General features: G+C 32.0%; 2 protein-coding genes across 3 annotated transcripts in view; one reads left to right on the top strand and one right to left on the bottom strand.

Annotated features, from left to right (window-relative positions):
* The window catches only part of LOC129221939 (serine/threonine-protein kinase PAK mbt-like), a 74,441-nt gene extending 56,254 nt beyond the window's left edge, over nucleotides 1–18,187 (top strand). Inside the window, exons 4-10 of one of the 2 annotated variants that reach the window (XM_054856322.1) lie at nucleotides 778–1,071; nucleotides 1,287–1,373; nucleotides 1,517–1,705; nucleotides 5,236–5,496; nucleotides 6,069–6,194; nucleotides 9,111–9,245; nucleotides 14,272–18,187. In XM_054856322.1, the coding sequence (XP_054712297.1) occupies nucleotides 778–1,071; nucleotides 1,287–1,373; nucleotides 1,517–1,705; nucleotides 5,236–5,496; nucleotides 6,069–6,194; nucleotides 9,111–9,245; nucleotides 14,272–14,433 (1,254 nt within the window). In that variant the 3' untranslated portion in view covers nucleotides 14,434–18,187. The remainder of the gene's footprint in view (nucleotides 1–777; nucleotides 1,072–1,286; nucleotides 1,374–1,516; nucleotides 1,706–5,235; nucleotides 5,497–6,068; nucleotides 6,195–9,110; nucleotides 9,246–14,271) is intronic. The other variant, XM_054856323.1, reaches the window with a different exon arrangement.
* Nucleotides 16,241–22,294, bottom strand: LOC129222479 (uncharacterized). The gene is made up of 3 exons (XM_054856993.1): nucleotides 21,198–22,294; nucleotides 20,461–21,082; nucleotides 16,241–16,249 (listed from the first exon to the last, which is right to left on the bottom strand). Exons 1-3 carry the CDS (start codon nucleotides 22,292–22,294, stop codon nucleotides 16,241–16,243), a joined length of 1,728 nt encoding a protein of 575 aa, XP_054712968.1.

The following is a 22,294-nucleotide window of genomic DNA, read 5'->3' as shown; positions in this document are numbered from 1 at the left end:
AAATTATAGGTTATGTTAGTTCGTACTTTTATTAATTCAGACGACCTGGCATATTGGTTCGTGTTAATGAGACTCTATTGTAGTTAACAAAAAATACTGAATCAGAGAAGTATCAAATACCAATTTTAGTGATAAGACCTTATAAAGTTTGATAACTTTCTGCTTAATACCCAAGCTTTGCCTTCAATTGACAAGTTGAACCGCACCATGGCTGTGCATGTGCACCCTCATTGGTGAGCTACATTTACTTAAGTTACCAGTTTGTTGGCACTCTCAGCTTCATTGAGATGATATCTGCCTCCAGTTCGGTTATTCTAGATTGATGGATCCATAACAAGGATGAAACTGCCATTTCTGGCAGTGATAACTGGGCAGTTGGTATATTATGTGCCATTTAGCACTTGATTACTTTTATTATGTACATAATTTCTCTACTTTATGGTTGTTGAACTTCTTTACTCCTACTTTTCTGCTGAAAAATTTATTTAGGGCCTGAGTTAGCTGATATTGTGACTGGAAAATCTTTGTGATAAAGCAATGTTGTATAATTTTATGCAGTAGGAGAATTTAGCTGAAATGTTTTATACAGAATATCTTTTTTTTAAACAATATTTGTGTGCCTATGCATATGTGTGTCAAGTGAAAGACTTGGCAATCATATCATGATTAAATTATTTGACGTGTCTTTTTGTCTGATATTGTTATCATGCCAGAGGAACTTGAAATTAAAACATTTGTATTTATGTGTGTGTATATAACAAAGTTTTGTTTTGATAGGTCCCTTCAAAAGTGCCTCCTGCCCCTCCTCCTCACCATAATCAACCAAGTCATGCTGGTCAGCACACAAATGCTTCCAATCATCGCCCGCCAGTTTCAAACGGCAATCTTCCTGTGCCTCCAAAATATTACAATGACAATAATTCTGTCAATCAACAACCTTATCCTCAGAACAATAACAATCAGTTTGATCGTACAAACTCATCATCTAACAAACCACCTCGTCCTCAGTTTCCTCCAAATCAGCCACCAAAAGAACCTGCTGTTGTTCCTCCAGAGCCAAAAGAAAATAAAGTATGTCTAATAAAATGTCTACTATATTTTAAATTTAACAGGTTAATATCAATGCATACTTTTACTGTACTATGTAAATGTACTATCATTCTTTTCAAGCTATACTTTATCAAATTTGAAAAAAATATAAAGAAATATACATATAATATATATTATATATAATAGATCAAATACATATAATATATAATAGATAAAAAACTTTCTTCTCTTCCTAGGATATTCCTAAACCAGATGTGCAACCATCCAATAAACCAACAACTGGTCAGAATCACTTAGAGCAGCAGAGGTTGTCTCATGAACAAGTATGTAGTCTTAAATGTTTTTCAGTTTGTTGCAACAACCTCCATTTGTGTTTTTTAATTTCCTTTAGAAAAATATTGTTTTAATTCCATAACTTTTGTTTTTGTTGCACATTTAAAAAAAAATTATGAAACTTAATTTGTAGTTTCGTGCCGCTTTACAAATGGTGGTTAGTGCTGGGGACCCTCGAGAGAACTTGGAAAATTTCATCAAAATTGGGGAAGGATCAACTGGTATCGTTTGCATTGCCTCTGAAAAATCTACAGGGAGACAAGTGGCAGTGAAGAAAATGGACTTGCATAAACAACAAAGAAGGGAACTACTTTTTAATGAGGTTTGTTTATAGTGTCTTTTGACATTTGATTTGATATTTTAATTACCTGATTTTTTTTCCCTTTTGTTTAAAATGCCCTGACTATGTATTGTATATTTTCAAAATTTCTGCAATAATAGTATTGTATAATTCCATGTGTCTGTACCTTTTCGTGTGCGCTGTTTGCATTTTAATCATTTGTATTGCATTCCATTATCTCATAAAATAACAACGCAAATGACTGCTTTTTTATTCATTACATTGACACCATAGCTACACTATGGCCTTAATTAAAACTAGACATTCTCTGTTGTTTAAAGCTGAATGGCTAGACATACACTCATAAAGCCCTATTTATTGCAAATGTTTATAAAACAAAAAGAATGTCTATTTCTGGCTATATGCAATATTGAAAAAAATATCTCTGCCCAACTTTACTACTGTCATGTATGTAATTACTTAAATTCCATTAAGAAAGCATTTTTCTAACTTTCACTCATGAACCTAACAATATTGTTCTTTAAAGTATATATACAGCAATCAGAAAGAAGACAATAAATATACAATATTGATCTTATTTTTAGGGGGTTCGGGACACATTTTGAAATTTTTTGCACTGATTCACCATTTATCTAATAAGCAAAATCATAACATAAATATGAAAAAAAAAAATTTTTTTTTAATTTAATTAGTTTTAAAAAAATGGGGTTGCTTTAAACTGCTAAAACACAAAATATTCTTAATCAATTTTCAATTATTTTTCAAATAAATTATGCACAAATATCTAAGATTTAATATTTATTCGGCGATTTTTAAAAATATTGATTCAATAAAAAATAAAAAATGTTTGAAGAAAAATTTCAAAAAATTCAAACATTCTTTTTTAAAAAAAATCATAATTTTTGCAGTAAACATTTTTTTTTTTTTTCAAATTTGCCGAATAAAAATTAAAGTAAACTGTTTGAGAAAGATATGCTCCAAGTTTCATTGCTTTATCTTTATCGGTTCCTGACTTAAATGTAAGAAATCGGGAAAAATTGCATCATGGAGAAAAACGCATTTAAAATTTTAAAGTTAAGTATATATTAGTTAGGTGCATGCAACAAAAATAATTATATCTTTTGTTCTAATTAAGATAGAAACAAAATTCAAACGTCCTTTTAAGCAGAAAAAAACGGAGTAATTTTTCACATGATAAAAAAAAATTTGCAAAATTTGACGATTTTTGTGTCTTGGATTTTATGAATTAAATAATAAATTAATGAATTATGAATTAATAAATTAATGAATAATAAATTAATGAATTAAAATTTCAGCTAATACCTGAGCATGAAAGTTAACTAATATATGAGAAAAATGAATTGTCGCATTAAACGGATTTTTGTACCAAACAAACAGTATAAGTCTGCAGTTTTGGGCTATATTTGGTGGCTAAGGAAGGGGTCTTGGCACCTCTTCCTTAAGCATACCCGGAGACAGATTAAGGCATGTGCACATGGGGCACGGGCCCAGGACATCAACATTTGGGAAGCATCATATCTGTAGTTAAAGTTTTAATTGCACTTTTGCAAAAGATGAAAATATTAAGTCTAGAGAAATTTTTTTAATCTCTTTTGCAAATCCTAAAACCAAGTTCAGCCTGTATTAACACTGGTAAAAGTTAGATCATAGATGATGTTGATATTTACGGTTTACTGCAACAGACAAAGTTTGACGACATCTTATGTTATAATGTTTAATTATTGTCTACTATACCACTTCTACCTTTCATAATGTATATATTTTGTAATATAAGGTACTGTCAAATTTAGCATGGCTCTGTTAATAAGCAAGTATCAAAATATTATATTGCATCACTATATAGAATACGCGGGGGGATGAATTTTGTGCCCTGTATCTTCAAAAATCATAGTCAGGCCCTGAGTGCACCCTTTGGGTCTGCACTTGAGCAGTGCCGCATCTAGGGGAATCAAACCGGACCTCTCCCCCAATCTGGAAATTAACCCTAGTTCCGTATTTTTTCCATTGAAAATCGAAATAAAATCTTGAAGGAAGGTAGGAAAGGCCGATAGTTTCAAATTCTTTTCCAGTTCAGAAAAATTAAAGATCCGGCATTGCACTTGAATAAAACATGGACTGAGGAAGTCACTAAAGTTTTTAAATTAGTATTGGTAAGGTAAATATTAAATGCATTGTTGTGCATTCTTTTCAAAAATTTATTCCATTTTTCACCTTTTTACTTCCTTTTACATAGTAAAGAAAGTATTGTATTTGGAAAAATTCTCTCAAAAATCGGCCTTAATTTCCATTTTGTTCGCCCCCGCATGAATATTGAGTTTTTTTTTCAACCCGACCACATGTGGATATATGCCTAAGAACATATAGACACCAGAAATATCCATATTGGTGATTCCCGAGTTTATTACAACAAGTTTTCTTGTGACGTCTGTATGTACTTATGTATGTGCGTATGTATCTGGCATAACTCAAAAATGGTATGTCCTAAAAAGTTTAAATTTGGTACGTAGACTCTTAGTGGGGTCTAGTTGTGCACCTTCCCTTTTGGTTGCATTCGTATGTTCTTGAGGGGGTCTTTTATGCCTTTTAGGAGGAGGGGAAATGATTGTTATTTTCAATGCAAACTTAAGTGATGTTATAATTTGGCAAACACTTGGCGATATATCGAAAAGCTTTTGGTCGCCAAGTTTTGTTGCCAACTTGGCGACGAATGTGGCGTTTTTTTTTTTAATCTAGTTTAAATTTGGCCATATTTAGAGAGAAACCCATTGAATCACATTAAAATTGCCAATTCTGAGAAAATATTTCTGCATGAAATATTTTATTTTTTGTGTCGATTCACAACAAACTTGGGTTGAAAATGCTTTAAATGTTTCTTTGCTTACTCCGAGGCACTTTTATCATAAAAGTGGAGTAAAAGGAAGTCATGTGATGCACACTTCAGCTCGTTTTTTTTTTTTTTTTTTTTTTTGCTCATGCCCATCTTTCAGAATTAGTGTTCCCCTTGGGGGTTCACCCCTCATGTTGAAAAACCCTGACATAGTTGATAGGTAACTCACTAAAATGGAAAACAAAATATCATTCTACGTGCTTATAAGACACATGAAGCATTTAAAACACTTTTGGTGCATTACATTTTCAACACAGATCAAAAGACTTGAAATAACGGCAATGTGATTGAAATATTGTATTATTCAAAGTTAATAAAGTTTTAAACTGACCCAGTGCAAAAAACTTGAATCATTTGCTCTGTGTTGGACTACAATGTATATAAATAAATCTTTTATTTAGCCTCAACTTTGATAGAGATACCAAAAAACTTGATTCATTTAGAATCCCAAGTTTATCCTCATATGTACCTTCTGCTAACTACTTTAAAAAGTGCAATTAAGTACTGAATCAAATTAGGCATTGATTTTACTCATATACATGACCACATACATCTTACCTTTTTGTATTTATTTTCTTCTCGTTTTTATTAGTACATAAACCCTTGTGCACTCTGTTTTTTCATGTGAACTTCATTCCTATAGGTGGTCATCATGCGAGATTATCATCATCCAAACATTGTGGAAATGTTTGACAGCTTCTTAGTTGGTGATGAACTATGGGTCGTAATGGAATTCTTAGAAGGTGGTGCCTTAACAGATATTGTTACTCATTCTAGAATGGATGAAGAGCAGATTGCAACAGTTTGCAAGCAGTGTCTTAAAGCTTTGGCGTTTTTACATTCTCAAGGTGTTATTCATAGAGACATTAAAAGTGATTCTATTTTGCTTGCCAATGATGGGAGGGTGAGTAAATTTTCTTCTCTGTTCACCAGTTTTTAACAGAATTGATTTGCATATATTTCTTAACTTTTTCACTATGATAAATCAAGATTAGTGTATTGAAATAACAAGAATAGATTGATGTATTGAACTGATAGTCAAAGTAACCCAATTTGGATATTTAGCATTAATTCTTTTTACTAAAGAAACATCTTTGTTGTATTCACTTTTATTAGATAACACACAAGATAAGAAAAGTTCCAAAATGTGGGCTAAAGTAGCCCGCATTTACGGTATTGATCAAGTCAATCCAATTCTTAAGTTCTAAAGAGTTGTGATGAAAACAGAATTTAACAATCCCTCCCCCAAGAAACTTTGGTTTTAAGAGTTCTTTTTAATTTCAGCATGTTAAATATGGAAGGATTTTACGCACTAATATTTTTTCCCTCATTGTATATGTTGGATAGAGTGTAATTTCACAGCTCATCTTAAACAAAATGTATTAATTCTTGATTTTATTTTCAAAGTTCATTAAATATTGCATATGCTATATCTTTTATTGCTGATTATTAATTTTCTCAATTTTATTTTTTCAGGTCAAGTTGTCTGATTTTGGATTTTGTGCTCAAGTTTCAAATGAACTTCCTAATCGAAAGTCTCTCGTTGGTACCCCATATTGGATGGCTCCAGAAGTTATTTCTCGTCTTCCCTATGGTCCTGAAGTACGAATGAATTATTGGTGTTTTTTTTAGTGTTTAGTTCTTTGACATCATACATGTGTGTTTCTCGAACTATATTTTTTTGAATTTTAAACACCTCTATACGTCTGCATATACAAACCATTTGTGCTAATTCATATACAGTCAAACCTTAATATCTCAAAGCTCCTTATCTCGAAAAGTATTGTCCCCCTTCATTTTCAATAAAAACTGCATATTTTCCATAGCTATCTCGAAATTCATTTTTCGAAACAATACATCAAAAGTAGATCTAAAAAGGAGCATGTAAAAATATCCAGCTAAAAAGTTCAAAAACCACCCAAAAATAGTGACAGACAGACCATCAGCGCTGCTGAGAGCCGAGGCAAACTCCTTGTCAGTTTAGTCACCCCCAAAAATTTGTTGTTAATTTTAGAATACTCTTGATTCCAATCTGGGCCCTTAGTTTCTGACTAGGCTATCACAAAGCATGAAATGCAGCACATCAAAATAGATCTAAATGAAACCTTCAATAGTAATTGCAAGACTAGCTATGGGAAAAATGTTGACATTTTTAATTTTGAGAATGTAGAGGAATATTTTCTTATCTTAAACTAAAATTGCATAGGAATACAGTTGGGGTAAACCTGGCAGCATTGCGAATGCCACTCAGATCCTAATCACAGCATTTCTACACTGTAAAACTCAAGATTAGTGGTTTGCCAGTCGCCAAATGTGGCGACGATGTCTGATGGCAAAGAAATCTTTTTTTTTTTTTTTTTTTCCTTTTTCATTGTTCGTTTTAGATCAAGCATTTTTATTTAAAGTTACAAAATCAATACTTCCTGACTTTTTTTTTTTTTTTGCACCAACTCGTATTTTTAAATAATCTGTTTTTACAATTGTTTTTTTTTTTTAAATAGTAAATAGTTCGTTTTTCCATTACAATTCCTAATTTTCTGAAAAATATTGTGTCAGGCAACAGAAATTTCTGACTGATAAAGAAACCAAGGGCTGTAGGACAGATCACTGAAAAGTCAGGGAACTTTATCAGTCCGGGCAACATCAGGGAAGTTTGAAAAAATAACAAAAATTCAGGGAAAATAGATTTATTGAAAAACAATTTTTTTTTTTGCTTTGCTTTGCAAAACTGAGTACACTAATTTCCTACACGTTTTCCTCCAATCATTTGTTTAAAAAAAGGTAAAACTAATGAGGTGCAATTATACACTGCCCCATATTTGTGCACTTTTTTCCCTCGAGGTCAAAGTATTGAATTTTAACTTATTAACCGTAACAGGGCTCGAAAATTATATTGCCCAACATGCCCGGGGCATGAATCTTTTACCCTTACACGCCCAGCTGGACATGTAATTATTACAAATTTTAAATTAAGTATTTTTAATTTTTATGACTTATTATACTATTTATTTAAACTCTTTTTATGTTGTGTATTGAAATAATTCTTGATTCAGATATAAAGCTGGGAAATTAATTTTTTGTGTGATTAATGCTAGACAACAAACTCAAATATTTTTATTATTATACAATTAAAAAAAGCCTGGGCATGTAAAAGTTTATTCGGGCATGTACCTTTTAGACAAACATGCCCGGTAGGACATGTAAAGTTTTTAAGATTTTTCTAGTCCTGAACCATAAGATGAACGTCACAGGATTATTGCTTCTGAGTCTGTAAAGTTGTTTATTTTATGTAGCTTGAATTATCTTTTCATGTGTTCCATGCTACGTAAAATAAGCAACCCGACAGACAAAGAGGAAGCCGTCCTTAATGACTTAGCTCCCTTGCTTTTACTCATTGTCTTGAAGTAATTAGCGTAGCTAGCATAATCATGATTTCAAGGAAAATCTTTGTTTTTTGAATTAAATGCTGATGAAAGCTTAGAAGTTATTACTTGGTTTTTTGCCATCGTATTATTTGCTGTCGTCTCAGATTATACGAAGTCTTTTTTTTTTTCAGACTGTAAAATTATTTTAAAACCAAGTTATATGTACACATATATTTTGAAATTAATAATTGTTTTTTGCACATCAATGTTGTTTGTTACTTTTCGCCAAATAATGAAATCATTTGAAATTGAGTTGTGTACAAAAGTAAATTTTTTTATTTTTTTTTAATAGTTAAAATGCTGTATTCATTCATTCATCAAAACCTAAATTCTTGATTAGAGAATAGTTCAATACATTGACTGGTTGTTAAAAGGTTTCAATTTGTTTTTCATAAATATGTCTATTATTTACGTAAGTAAAACTACATGACTTCTATACTTTCACTATTACTTGTTATTCTTGCAGCAACACTTATACTGCTTGAAAATTGAGTTCAAAATATTTCCAAAAAATTTTTTTTAGTTATATCATGATTAGATATGTCTTTGAGAGTGGTGTTAATAATTTCTTAGAACTTTTATGTTAATTGATTACTGGAGGTAAAGTATTTGTTTTAGATTCCCTATTATATTTTGCTGTAGACAATTTAATACACTATTTTTACTTAAAAAAGGGGGGGGGGATCATGTTTTTAATTAACAGCTTAAAGCGTTTTAAACACTGCATTTTATTTAAAATGCAATTGTGTTCAAGTAGGCCAAAGCAAGGAAACCATTATCATTGGTAAGGTAAATCAGGGAAATTTGGTGAACTTAATCAGGGAAAAGTCAGGGAACTTCTTTTCACAGTTCCTGTCGCCACCCTGTACGAGTTCTCATATTTACTTTCGTTCAGTTATTACCAAATACATCTGTATTATATATTTTTTTGATGTCAGATATTTTTGTTGTATGCTTATGTCTTTATATAAAAAAATTTTTAGCTATGAAATTATCTTGCCTATATAACCTCGATTTGAGTCTTAAATTTGAAAAGGATGATAAATTCAAAAACGGGAAATGGTCTGTTATATATTTGTTTTCACTTATTCAGGTTGATATCTGGTCCATGGGAATTATGGTTATTGAAATGGTTGATGGAGAGCCGCCTTTCTTCAATGAGCCACCTCTTCAAGCTATGAGAAGGATAAGAGATATGCCCCCTCCAAAATTAAAGAACACACATAAGGTAAAACTGCACTCTGCATTCATTTTCTTTCAATAATGAAGAATTTAGAGGTAAATGCATTTGAACAATAAACACACCTGTTGTGACCAAGTTTTATAATGTCTGTCAGCAATTGGATATAAGAGGTTGTTTCCAAGTTTTCAGTGAAATATGTTCAGACATTAGGTATATTCTTATCGAGAAGTTTTTGCAAATCTTGCACCACCTATCTGGGCTACTGGTACTGTATCTCTTGCCTCAAAATAGAGAAGTTCTATCATTTTTACTAGTTGTCTACAAATTTTTAATTTGGCACTTACATCCCTTTGCTTCTCACTGCCTCATTTGTTTGTTGTCTTAAGTGAACAATAAATTGGTTAATTTTGTTGTGGCTGGATTTTATGTAGTATTTAGTCTTCCAGATACCATCAGTTCCATTATCAATTTGTGGCCACTTCCGAAATTTTCCAAATCTTTCCAAGGCTTTTGCACAATATGCCTGGTCAACAGCCATAATTTGTCCATCATATTGCTGATTTTTGTTATCTATCACCACAAAGTCTTCCTCTTAATTTTTTCTTCATTAATTTCGAGATATTCAGTGAGACAGCCTAAGCTGCTTCTGATTCTGACAATATTTCAATACAATGTACCATATTGTATTAAAATATTGTCTTAACTCTCTGATGGTCCTGGGTCATGAGTAAGATGCGTGAAATTCTTCTCCATGAAGTGTTTTTTAAGAGTAACTTGCCATGGAAATCAAGTGCCCTACCTTCTATCAATGCCTAGCAATCGTCCTGTGCCTTGGATCGTTTGACAACGCACGTTTAGCATCAGAAAAATAAGTGTAAAATGCTTTTGAAGCCTGCTCGGTAGGGCGCGATAAGACGTTCATAACCATCAGAGAGTTAATCTTCTTCTGTAATAATTCTATAAACAATCTTTTTCCGTAAATAAAAATATTAAAAGATAGCAAAAATACAAGTACACTTGATTGTCTTTAAAAGTACCATAAAGTGGGGCTACATGAGCCTCAAGGGCTACTTGAACCCATGAGAAAAAAACTTTCTCCATGACAGGTAACAGTACCAGGTAAAGGCTAGAGCATGAAACAAAGTTTCTGCTATTCCCACCTTTTTCTGATTGAGGTTATGATTGCAAGTTGTCTAAACAGTTGTTTTTTGTGTCTGCAAACTTTCACATGTAAGTTCATGGAAACATCTGATATCATCAAGGTCAAGATAGTTTTATTTTTGCATTCTATTTCTTAATAAGATAACAGTGTTTTAAGATTATAGCTTTTTAATAAACACAGTAACTAATATAAGTTAGTAAAAGTGCACTAGTTGCCTTAAAATGGGGCTACTTGAACCCAGCGTTCAAACAGCCCCAAACCATATTTAACACAAAATATGTTGAGTAAGGTTTGTAATCTTTTAAAATAAAGAGGTTAGTTACTATTTATACCCGTTTTTTGCAGATCTAGGGATAAAAAGGGTCCGAAAGCAAAAGAGAACCCTCTTGAAGTAGGAAATAATATGGATTATTAAGAGGAAAAATTACAATTGTGTCCAGATTCAACTAATTCCGGAGAAATGTCTTAGCAAGAGGCATCAGCCCATTTTGACTTCAGTGCATCAACTCGAAAAAGGAAATTAAAAGATCGTTTACAAAACAAACTTGGGCGCCCTGTAGTATTTAGTAGCTAGGAAGACCAGGTATTAAATAATGTCAGAGAAAAAAAATCCACCAAAGCCATTAAATTGAGGGGTTTTCATTCTTTCTAATGTTTAAATAATGAGCATTTCAATTGGTTTTAGCTGTAGTTAGATCATGTTTTTATTTGAGAAATTATATTTGCCTAAAAATATGTTTTTATGCATACATTGATTTTATATTAATTTATATAAATAATTTGCAATTTATATAAATAGTTTGCTCACTAGAATGTACGTTTTGAGTTTTTTTTCAAAATCATTGGTCTTTCTTGATACCACCACCTGTTTTACAGCTTTTTCTAATGGGTTTGCTGAGTGGGACCAAGTAGCCCCAGCGGGGGGAGGGGAGGCTACTCTAACTCAATTTTTAAAAATAGAAAAAAATATAAAGAGGTAAAATTATTGTTTAAGAAAGGCTTAAGGTGGTAGCAGAACGTCTGAAAAGTGGTAGAAACAAGGTTATCAGTTCACATTATGGGTTTAATCAAAGCATTTAGTGTAAAACTCGCAAACGTATGAAATTTCAGGTCCAAGTAGCCCCACTTTACGGTACTTCTGTCTCCCAAAATATTAAAACCTTAAAAAAAAATAATAAATAACCTTGCTTTAAGCTTGAAACCATTCATGAAAACATATGGTATTACTCAGAAAGGTCTTTATCTTCTTTATTTTGTCAATGAACTAAAAGAAGATGCTCTTATTCTTCTGAATTCACTGGAAAAGCAGCGACAACTCCTGCCATCCATATGTGCATACATGCAGTATATTTGAGTTAAGATATAATTTGGAAACTACTTGACGTTTTCTTTTGTATTGATACTAAGACCTTTACAATGAGTAAGAGACAGCAGGCAGGTGTCATACCAATCCAAGTAAAAGAGAACATATGCCCTCTCTGACTACCTGTTAGCACAGAAAAGATTTGTGCTTGGTTGCACAAATCAGGATTTGCATCAAAGAAAGGAAGAATGCTCTGGACGGACGAAAAAGTTTTCTCTAAACAATCTGGTTTCTTTTACTCTTCACATCCTTTCTACTGCTAATCTAAGGGATTTGAAAGTCTACTGGGGATAAGAGCGTATTGGAATCAGGGTTCGTACGGGTCATGGAAATCCTGGAAAGTCATGGAAAAAAAATAAGTGGATTTCAGACCTGGAAAAGTCATGGAAAATTGAAATTTTCATTGAAAGTCATGGAAACTTATTTCAAGTCATGGAAAAATGTCCTGGACAAAGATAAAGTAACAGTAACTAAAAGAGCATTAGAAATCTTGAGTGATTTAACAGTACAGCACGTAAAAGCTATTAAAAGTGGAAAATTGAACGATCCCAAAATCAAATCTGAATTTTGAAATCCTATTGCATCCACTTCTGTCACAGCCGCTTGCCTTTTTTTGCGATGTGATTTTACTGATTGGACATCACTTATATATATATATATATATATATATATATATATATATATATATATATATATATATATATATATATATATATATATATATATATATATATTTTTTTTTAAATTAACTGTTATTTTCAACACTTCTTATGTTTCATATTCTGTAGTAGCCTACTTGCACGTTGTTGGTTTTGCCACGCCCACTCAAAAAAAGCATTTCAATTACATCCGAGTTCGATTCATCACTCGTAATAACTATATTATTAAATTTATTAGAGTTTATCTTAATTTGTTCATCGTTTTAGAAAATAAAGATCTTCACTTAGGCGATAGAATACAGAAAAAGAGGAATTCTAATACTCTAAAACAGTAGTGCCCAACATATACATACAGCCCGCAAAACTAATCCATGCGACCCACTGCTACACTCAATGTCAGGATTCAAACATGTTCTGGAATTTCTGAACCTATTAATTTATATAGATTTGAAAATGTGCAAATGAGTAAGCAAAACAAGTATACTTTTGAATCAGAAGATTGATTCATTACTGACTGTTTTTTTTTTTTTTTTCAAAAAAGATCTGGTGAAAGATCTGGTTTAGAAACATAAAGAACTAAACTATGTGGCTTTACTTTAAAGAACCAAAATACTGTTAAGTTACGTGGATGATTAAATGCTCTGTTAACACTGAAAGGCAACTTTTGAAGCAAATTTATTGAAACTTATTGATGACTCATTCAACCTTTATCCCATTCAATATCATTCTGCCTGTTTATAAAAAAAATGTTAGACATTTAAGCATCATCATATTCTTTTCACTGCATTTTTACTTTACTTAAATTTATATGAAGAAGACAAATAAGAATAGTTTAGATTTTTAAGTGTACACTTATATTTTTTCCATTATGAGTAAGTACTTCAATGAGGGCGTGGCCTTCATGTTGACATTTTGCTAATGCTCATTTCCAAAAATTAGCAAGTTTAAGATTAAATAGTGCTATTCTCTTCGTGTAACAAGGTCATGAAAATTTTCATTGAAGTCATGAAAAAGTCTTGGAAAAGTCATGGAACTTTTTCATCCAATTAGAGTATGAACCCTGTGGAATGCTCACTCTTATCACACTGTAGTTAATGAAGATCATCTTTGTTTACCATTTCATATTGAGGCAGAAAATTTACTTAAATTTAAATCTATAAGTTTTAATACGTGTGATAATAAATTCGTGAACTATATCGAAACCATTTGAAAATCATGTAAAAAAGAGTGAATGCTAATTTACTTGTATGTGTTGGATGGGTAACTATTTTTAATAACCTCAGTTACATCTCGCTTTCGGATATATCGCGTTTTTTCTTTGTCCCCTGAAAAGCGCGATATAACGAGGTGTTACTGTATTCAAAAAAGTACTTTTTGCTCAAATTTTACTCCTCCTCCACAGAATATTGCTTGAATAGTGTTAATAATGATATGAATAATATGAAAATAGGCTATGAAAAATATGAAAATAGGCTATGAAAAATATGAAAATAGGCTACGAATAATATGAAAATAAGCTACCCCATTATTAGCTACCCCATTACCCTACACTTACACGCATACATACACGCACGTACACACACACATACATACACAAACACATACACACACTTACATACATACACCTACACACACAAACAGATACACATACACGCATACATACAGACACCTCTACACACAACTACCCACACTCATGCCTGCACACAGACACAAACACACATGCCTACACACATACACATATCCCCTACACACAAAACATACATACCCCCTTACACACGCATAAACACACACGCCTACATACACACACACACTCGTGATTGCAAAAAACATAATTTAAATTCAAGATGCCAAAAATTCAAATTAATTTTTTTTTTTACATTTTTACAGGTTTCTCCTCGTTTGCAAGGATTTTTGGAAAAAATGTTGGTCCGCGATCCCTCTCAAAGAGCTACTGCTTGTGAGCTGCTGCAGCATCCTTTCTTGATGCAAGCCGGTGCCCCTAGCCTCCTTGTGCCATTGATGAGAAGCTTTCGGCACAGTCCATGCTAACAGTTAAAATTATTTCTGCTTTGTGTTTTTAATATAAAAAGACGGCAATACATTTTTATATTTGCTGTTGATTTTACATCTTGTAGCTTGACCTCATGAAAGTTTGCAATTAGAATTGCAAGCTAATGCAAGTTTTTAGTGATAAATATATTTTTATAAGCAATCTGCGTAATGGCCCTTTTGTGCCATGTTGTTGTAAATATTTTGTGATGTTTATCAAGAAAACTACACTAAGTGCTTGTTGATTTGTTAGCATATAATTAATGTTGTCATGATAGGACTATATCTGCACTTCAAGAGATCTGATTGAAGATGTTAAATCTGTTGTTAACTTTTTTAAAATCATAATCATGTGCAAAGAGTGGCATTTTATTACATTCCTTATGTGTGTATGTATAATTAGTTTGTTTTAATTAGCTTGCTATTTTAAACACATACCAAGTTTTCTATTTTCAATATATATGTGCGTTATGGATGCTAAATCAAAATCATCATTTAACACCAATATTTTTTTCATTGTAAAAATATTATCATCACATATCTTTGTTTTGTTGTCAAACTTACACATTATATTGCACGCAATCTTCAAATGAAAATACTGTAAAGTATAATATCAAAGGTAGAACTTACAAAATGTGTTTTAAAAGAGATTTTGAATAGTAAACAAATTGTTGTTAACATATATACTGTACATTTTATTTTTTAAAAACTGTATATAGTCTAATCAGAATAGTAATCAATCATTCATGTGAAAATTATTCCATCCAAATCGTGGAAATTCCGTCCTGCATTTTTTATTCTTGCTTTCTTGTATAGAATTAACCATATTGTTATTTTTGTAAATAATTTGTGGCAGCAAAAGCATTTTTAAAAAATATATATATACACATCAACTCTTCTGTTGGGAGCTGAGATGCAATACTTGCAGCTATTTTTTAAAGCAGCTAAATAAGAATATAGCTTCATAGAGTAACATATTTTATTCCTTGCTTTTAGGAACTCTACTGAATAATGCTTTCTTTTTTTTTTTTTTTTTTTTTTTTTTTTTTTTTTTTTTTTTGTAGCAGCAGTTTCCAAACGTTTTTCCTTTTGCAATCCTGTATTATGTTTTGTGCTATAAATACCACTTGCCCCTCCCACATTACCAATCTTACGTATTCTGTTGTCAATTCCAACAAAACTGTTCTTGATAAATTTTCTTTTCAATCAGATAGAATGAACAATGACATGCAAATCACTTCCCATACATTCTAAACATTCAATAAATAACCTGAAGTAGTAATGGAGTGTTTAAGTTTGAGAATTTTTACTATTCTTTTGAGAAAGTGCTTTTTAGATTGCAAATAGGGTACTTCATGTACCATGAAGTACCTCATGTACAAATACAATCAAAGTAGTAATCCAACACTAATCCATCCAAATAGTGAAACTTTCATCCTATATTATTGCTCTTATTCTTTTGTATAGATTAAGTAAATAGGTTTTATTTTTGTAAATATTTGATTAAACAAGCAGCATTTTTTAATGATGTACATTAGAAACTTAATACAATGCTTGCAACTTTTTTTTCTTTAATTAGCTTAATAGCAATAGACATTAAAACCTGTAAGGTTTTATGTGGTAACCTCTGCACCCTGCTTTTGAAAATTATTTGGCTGCCTTTATAATATTGTATACCTTAAATGTTCTCGAACTTTTTGTCGTTATCACGCATATTGAAAAATCTTTCCCTGTTGCATTTTCTTTTCAATCAAATAGATTCAACAAGAATCCACAAATCACAGTTCCCATACATTCTACGCATTATTTAATCTATCTGAAAAGAGATTAAAAATAAAGTTAGAAAATTTTGATTGTTCTTGAGGGAAAGTGTCTTTTTATATTGTTAATAAGACTTTAATAAAATAATTTCTATCTAAATACCCCTACTACTTGATTTTGTACTATATTCCTTATTTCCCCTGCACAACACACTACATACTTATAGGAACAGTTGTTCTACATTTTCATGTTTAATAGAATTATTACTAAACTAATTTTTTGAGCATAAGAATGATTTTCTTTTATTAATGTCACGGAAAAGTCATAACTATGAAAATAAATTATGAATTTCATTAAAAATACATAAAACCTTGCATAGCTGGTTATGCATATTTTAAATTATTTTTTACTTTTATGTTTCACAACTTTTTCCGCATGTTATATTGCTTGTGATGTTGCAAATTTCCACAATAAGTAAACAAAATTCTAATTATCTCTATTTCATGTATATTTTCGATTTTTTTTAAATATTTTGCGTAGGAGTGAAATGTAAAATAATGTGTTGCAAGTTAAGTGTTAAAACTCAAGGTTTTTATTCTTGAAGAATTGCATGTGGAGAAAGTTGTTAAATATTTAATCTTTTAATGACTAAAGCATTAAGCTTTTTTTTTTTTTTTTTTTAATGTCTTAACTTTTGAAACTATAAGTTTATCACTTGTAAACTAATTATATAGCCTGAAACCCCCATTACTACCTAAATGAAATTCGGCAATGTATCCAAATATTTAAAATTTAAACTGAACCAAAATGACTTTTGTTTCACAGGTATAATAGCTTTGCATTTATGTACCTTTTTGTCTGTATTTTTTATTTTATTGGTTGATTAAAAAAATCAAATATACATTCAGAATTTTTTCATAAAGGTATTGCTACTGTTTACATCACATTCTTTTCTTTGCATTTTTATTTTGAATTTATTATGTAATATATTATTCTATCTTTCTTTTGAAAATCTATGAGTATGATTTAATTCATTTTTAATACTTTACTTTCAGTTTTTTTTTTTTTTTTTTTCTTCCACTTTGATTTTGAATTATTCTGCTGCTTAGAGTTTTCACTCTATTACCATTCCATTTCTTCTCCTCATACATTCCATTTGAAATTTTGAAACTGCTTTTTTGTGCACTGTGAATTTATTTATTAAAATTCAATTCAAGTGTTATATTAGTTGATCATATTAAACTTGAAATATGCTTTTGTACATATTGTTTTCAAGTTTCAACCCCCTCTTATTTTAACTTTTGTTTTTTTTAATTGGAATATTTTCAAGGCAATTTTAACTTATTAAGCAGTAAGTTACATCTGCCTCTAGCTCGCTCTATTCCCTATTCCACACTAATGAGCTCAGGACGAAACTGCAGTCTCTGGTTGGGATAACTAGGCTGTCGGTATATTTCATGTAATTTTAACTTATAACTCTTGTTAAAGTTTCTTTCCTTCATGTACAAAGCTTTGACTAATAGTTTTTAAAGTGTGTATATTACTTTCCTCAATCTTTTTCTTCGAATTATCTACCTGAGTTAAAATTATTTACAAGACGTAGTAGAAATTTTAATAGGACATTGGAATTTCATTTTCCAAAATCATACATGAATTACGCTCTTCTCCTTGCACTATTTTTTTTATTTTCAATACATTCTTTCTTTTATTGCTATTTTATTAGATCTTGATAATCTTAATTACAGTTTAATTGAAATGCTATTCTTTTTGACAAAAGTTTATTTCTTGTTGCCTTGTTTGTAAAAAAAGTTTTGAAAATATGTAAATTTCATTTATAACTTTTGAATAATTGTATATTTACATATCTGATGTTACCTCAGCAATAATAATTTCAAAATTTTCTAATGATATCTTGCAAGATAGTCATTATGATACAGTGTGTTGATGATTTTTTTGTAATCTTATATAATAAATATTGAAATGTTTTGCCTTGTTAGTTTTGTTGCTTAATAATCCAAACTTGTTGTAGTTACTTCACAAAACTGAACTTTAGCACTTTATTTCCATAATGTATCACGTAACAATGTAGTTTTCAATTTGCCCCATATAAACAGGTTAGAATGATAGTGGCATAAGTCAAAATGTTTATGAATTCAGTTATGAATGGATTTGGGTTCTTCTTTATTTTTTCTTTTAAGTGTACAAACTATGCAAAAAAATATTAAATTATGTCGCTCACTAGGCAGTGTTGTAGTTGCAGGGACATACTTGTACACAATTGGGACACAATTTAAGTATATAAACTATGCAAAAGAAATATTGAAATATATTGCTCACTAGGAGTGCTTTAGTTTCAGGGACACAATTTAAGTGTACAAACTAAGCAAAAAAAATATTAAAATATTGCTCACTATACAGTGCTGTAGTTCTCTTGAAACATTTGGTTTTTTATTGCAAAACTAATGCAAATGTAATGTAAATTGGTTTCAAACCACCTTTTCTATTGGTCAGTTCTCCCAAACTTTTTTTTTTTTAAACTACAGCATTGTCACTAGGGGTATGTGAAAACTTTCCTTTAACCAAGTCTACTGTTCAGGTGAGAATTGTACGGTACTTTTAGCCCCCAAATATTTTTTACAACTACTGCACTCACTAGTAGCGCATGAAAACTTTCCAATTACCAAAACTACTATTCAAGTATTGGTAGTGGCATAAGTCGGTTCATATGAAGCTGATTGGACAAGCAGCCGGAAATTTTTGCTAGAAGTATTGCTCGCTCATTTCTGTCCTTTACATATGTTTGACTTTCTTTCAGTAAAGCCATCCTAAATTTTAGAATGACAGACGTGTATGTCATTTACATTACTTTAGAGCAGTGGTTCCCAACCGGTGGTTCACGAACCCCTGGAGGTTCGCAAGAAGTTTTCAGGAGGTTTGCTAAAAAAATATTGTTATGGCGAAATTTTAACATGCCTGTTTCTGATTAAGTTTCATGCTCAAGCGGTTTCAAGCAAATTTTGCTCCTTGTTTATTCATTTGTCTCTTGCACATTCGATACTCTTAGCTTGAAAATATTTGCATACTTCCTGACATATTTTACATTTCAATAATTTAGTTTGTCACTGCAAAGTGCCAGTTTTAGCGCTTCCGGTGATAATGATAGGTGATAGCTCTGAAGCCATGCTGAAAAAGCTCTACTTATGCATACAATGTCCTCAGATGAAAGAATTTGAAAGCATTTGTTTCCTCAGAAACTTTTGATCGGAAAGATTGATTAAAACATTGCATGGAGCATGTTCAAGGTTCTAAAATGTTTTTATGTTTAGTTTTTATTACCATTTGAGTCTGACGAAGAGCTATCGCTCTTGTCTTGTGTTGAGTCAAAAATGCTTAGAAGTGTGATCACGCTGTTGTTTGCTGCTATAATTTTCACACTATATAGACTACAATTTACTTTGAGCTTTATTGTCGAAAAAGAGAAAGAATGGCTAGCAACTCAAAAATAACACAGGAAGTATGAAAAATTAATTACTATAGAACATTTTCATGGGTAAAAGTTTGGCAGTGTGAGGTTTACACAGTAAAAAAAAAAATCAACGGAATTTAACCATGAAACTTAATTTGCGCTATATGGTAAATAAAGAATTTATGAAATTTGTAGAAAAATTTCTCTTGTAGTGATGAGCTTTTTTTTTTTTTGTTAAAAATAACCTTTTGTGTAAAAATTAGAGCAAATGCGTGGATTGCAAATAGACGCTTCTATTACTTATCAATATACACAGTTTACTCTGCACTTATATCATAATTACAGGAAAATTCTTCAGCAGTCAAACGATTGATGTAAGCCGTAAATTTTTATCAAACAGCTAGGCTCCTAGTCTTTTTCAAGAAGACTTAAACCTAGATCTATTTCATTTTCCTATAAGAAAAAGAGTTCATTTAGTTAATCTGAGAGTTCCCTGAAAGGTATTTTAAAGATCATTCTTTAATTGACTTGTGATTTAGTGATAATAGAGATAAATGTACCCTAGGGTCAAAAAAAATTTGAGCCAAACTTTGAGCCTCTTTGTTCTACAAAATCCCATTTTCATAATTTTATCAAAGTTGATTGAAGCTCAACACGAAATAATCACTGTGTTTATTTTTTGGTGGATTTGTTTTGCATTAATGTTTTAGCGATCATTTTAGTTCGTAGCAATATTTGTAATTTAAAATTTTTGCAATTATGTTTTCATTCTTGTTATAAACTTTTTTTTTTTGAACTACGCCCACCATCGTTCTTTCAAACATAAGGCGTCTTGCTGTCCAGTATAACAATGAAGTGGCTTCAAAGGGTGTTAGGGCCTGGAAGTCATCACAATTATGAATATCATGAAGAGAGGAACATCTATAAAGATGTTCCGCTGTCATTGGAGAACTGCCCTCACACAGAGGTGAATCTGCCAGGTTGATTTTATATAAATGGGCCTGTAGATAGTCATGTCCAGTAATGGTTCGGAAAGAGGCAACTCCCAGGGCTCTGGGAAGGAGAGAAAGGCGCGTATGCTGTTCATCATCCAGAAGGCAAGCCCAGGGCTTTCCATCAGCTTTGTTCCTCAGGGCAGAGACTGTAGCATGTTGGATTTTGCTTGTGAGAAGTCGCTTACCGTTTCTAAGTGGAACCGGGCGAGAAAGTGGATGCAGGGACGCAGCCCCTTTAGCCAAGATGTCCGCTCGTCCATTTCCATAGATGCCACAATGGCCTGGGATCCACTGGAAGACAACCTCTCTTCCGGAACGCAAAAGAGAATCAATGGATTTTTTAGACTCAAGGTCAAGTTCTGAAGGATATAGATTGTAATCAGTAATGGTCTGAATCGCAGCCTGAGAATCAACAAAAAGAACAATACATGAAATACACCGCCAGCTCAGTCAGAAATGACTGAGCTGGCGGTGTATTTCATGTATTTCTGCTTTAGCCCTGGCTAATGGGCAGTAATTTACTGAATATAAAAAGAACAATATTTTGTTCAGCTGGTTCTCCAATAGATCTGATGGCCATAAAAATTGCATTCATTTCTCCATTGAAGTTATCCGCCCAAGTGTCGAGAGGCTCCTGAAGACTAAAATGTTTGGAGTAGGCACCTGCTCTACCAGCTGAAGGAGTGGCCGATCCGTCAGTATAAACCCTAAACCAATCCTGATCAGGGTACCTCTCGTGTATTGTGGCCAAAGCAATGGAGTACATCTCAGTCTGATGAGAATCTGATTTCTTGACAGGCTGTACCAGATCAAACCTAGCTACAGCATATCTCAGAAGGCCAGTATAAGAAGATGGTTTATAGATGCCAAGTCTGGAGTTGGAGACCTCAAAGGTCTCTGCAAGTCTTTGGCACTCAAAAAGAAAAGAATGTTGAGATTTTAGTCTAGTATACGGAAGAATGTAATCAGGCCAGAAATGCTCTTTTCTAAATAATCTTTCAGCAAGAGAAAGGGAAGCCTTGATTTGTCTGTCAGTTAAATTAAAAATTTTTGTCTGTAGCTGCATAGCAGGAAAAGGGGTGGACACCGCAGCACCAGTGATGAGTCTTAGTGCTTTATTTTGAACGAGGTCGAGTTTTGAAAGTGTGCTGTCAGAGGCAGTAATAAGGACCTCTGAGCCATAATCCAATACAGGCTTAATGTAAGATGTAAAGGTGGATGTAAGAACACTTTGAGAAGAACCCCACTTTATTCCAGCAAGACGTTTCAGTAGGCAAAGGCGGTCCACCACTCTGTCAGTCACTTGTTCAATGTACTTATTCCAAGTTAGTCTGGTATCAAGAGTTATGCCTAGGTAGGTAGCAGAATCAGTCCGAGTTAATGCACTGTTTTTGTACACCAGGTTAACAGTAAACGTTTTGGTACTAAGTGTAAAGAGTTCGAAATTTGTCTTTTCCGGGTTTACCTTGAACTCATTGTCCAGGGTCCAGGTTGTCAGAGCCTCTAAAGCCAAATTTAGTGTTTTCTCCAACATAGAGATGTCAGAGCCAGTGGACCAGATAACAAGATCATCAGCATACAACAGCGACTCAGTCTCTGGAACACTATTTTTAACAAAACTCAAAAGGTCATTTACCAT

Source organism: Uloborus diversus, chromosome 5 (genome assembly GCF_026930045.1).
Source record: "Uloborus diversus isolate 005 chromosome 5, Udiv.v.3.1, whole genome shotgun sequence".
Classification (NCBI taxonomy): domain Eukaryota; kingdom Metazoa; phylum Arthropoda; class Arachnida; order Araneae; family Uloboridae; genus Uloborus; species Uloborus diversus.
Note: the sequence above shows the minus strand (reverse complement) of the source record. Positions and strands in the feature narration are given on the sequence as shown.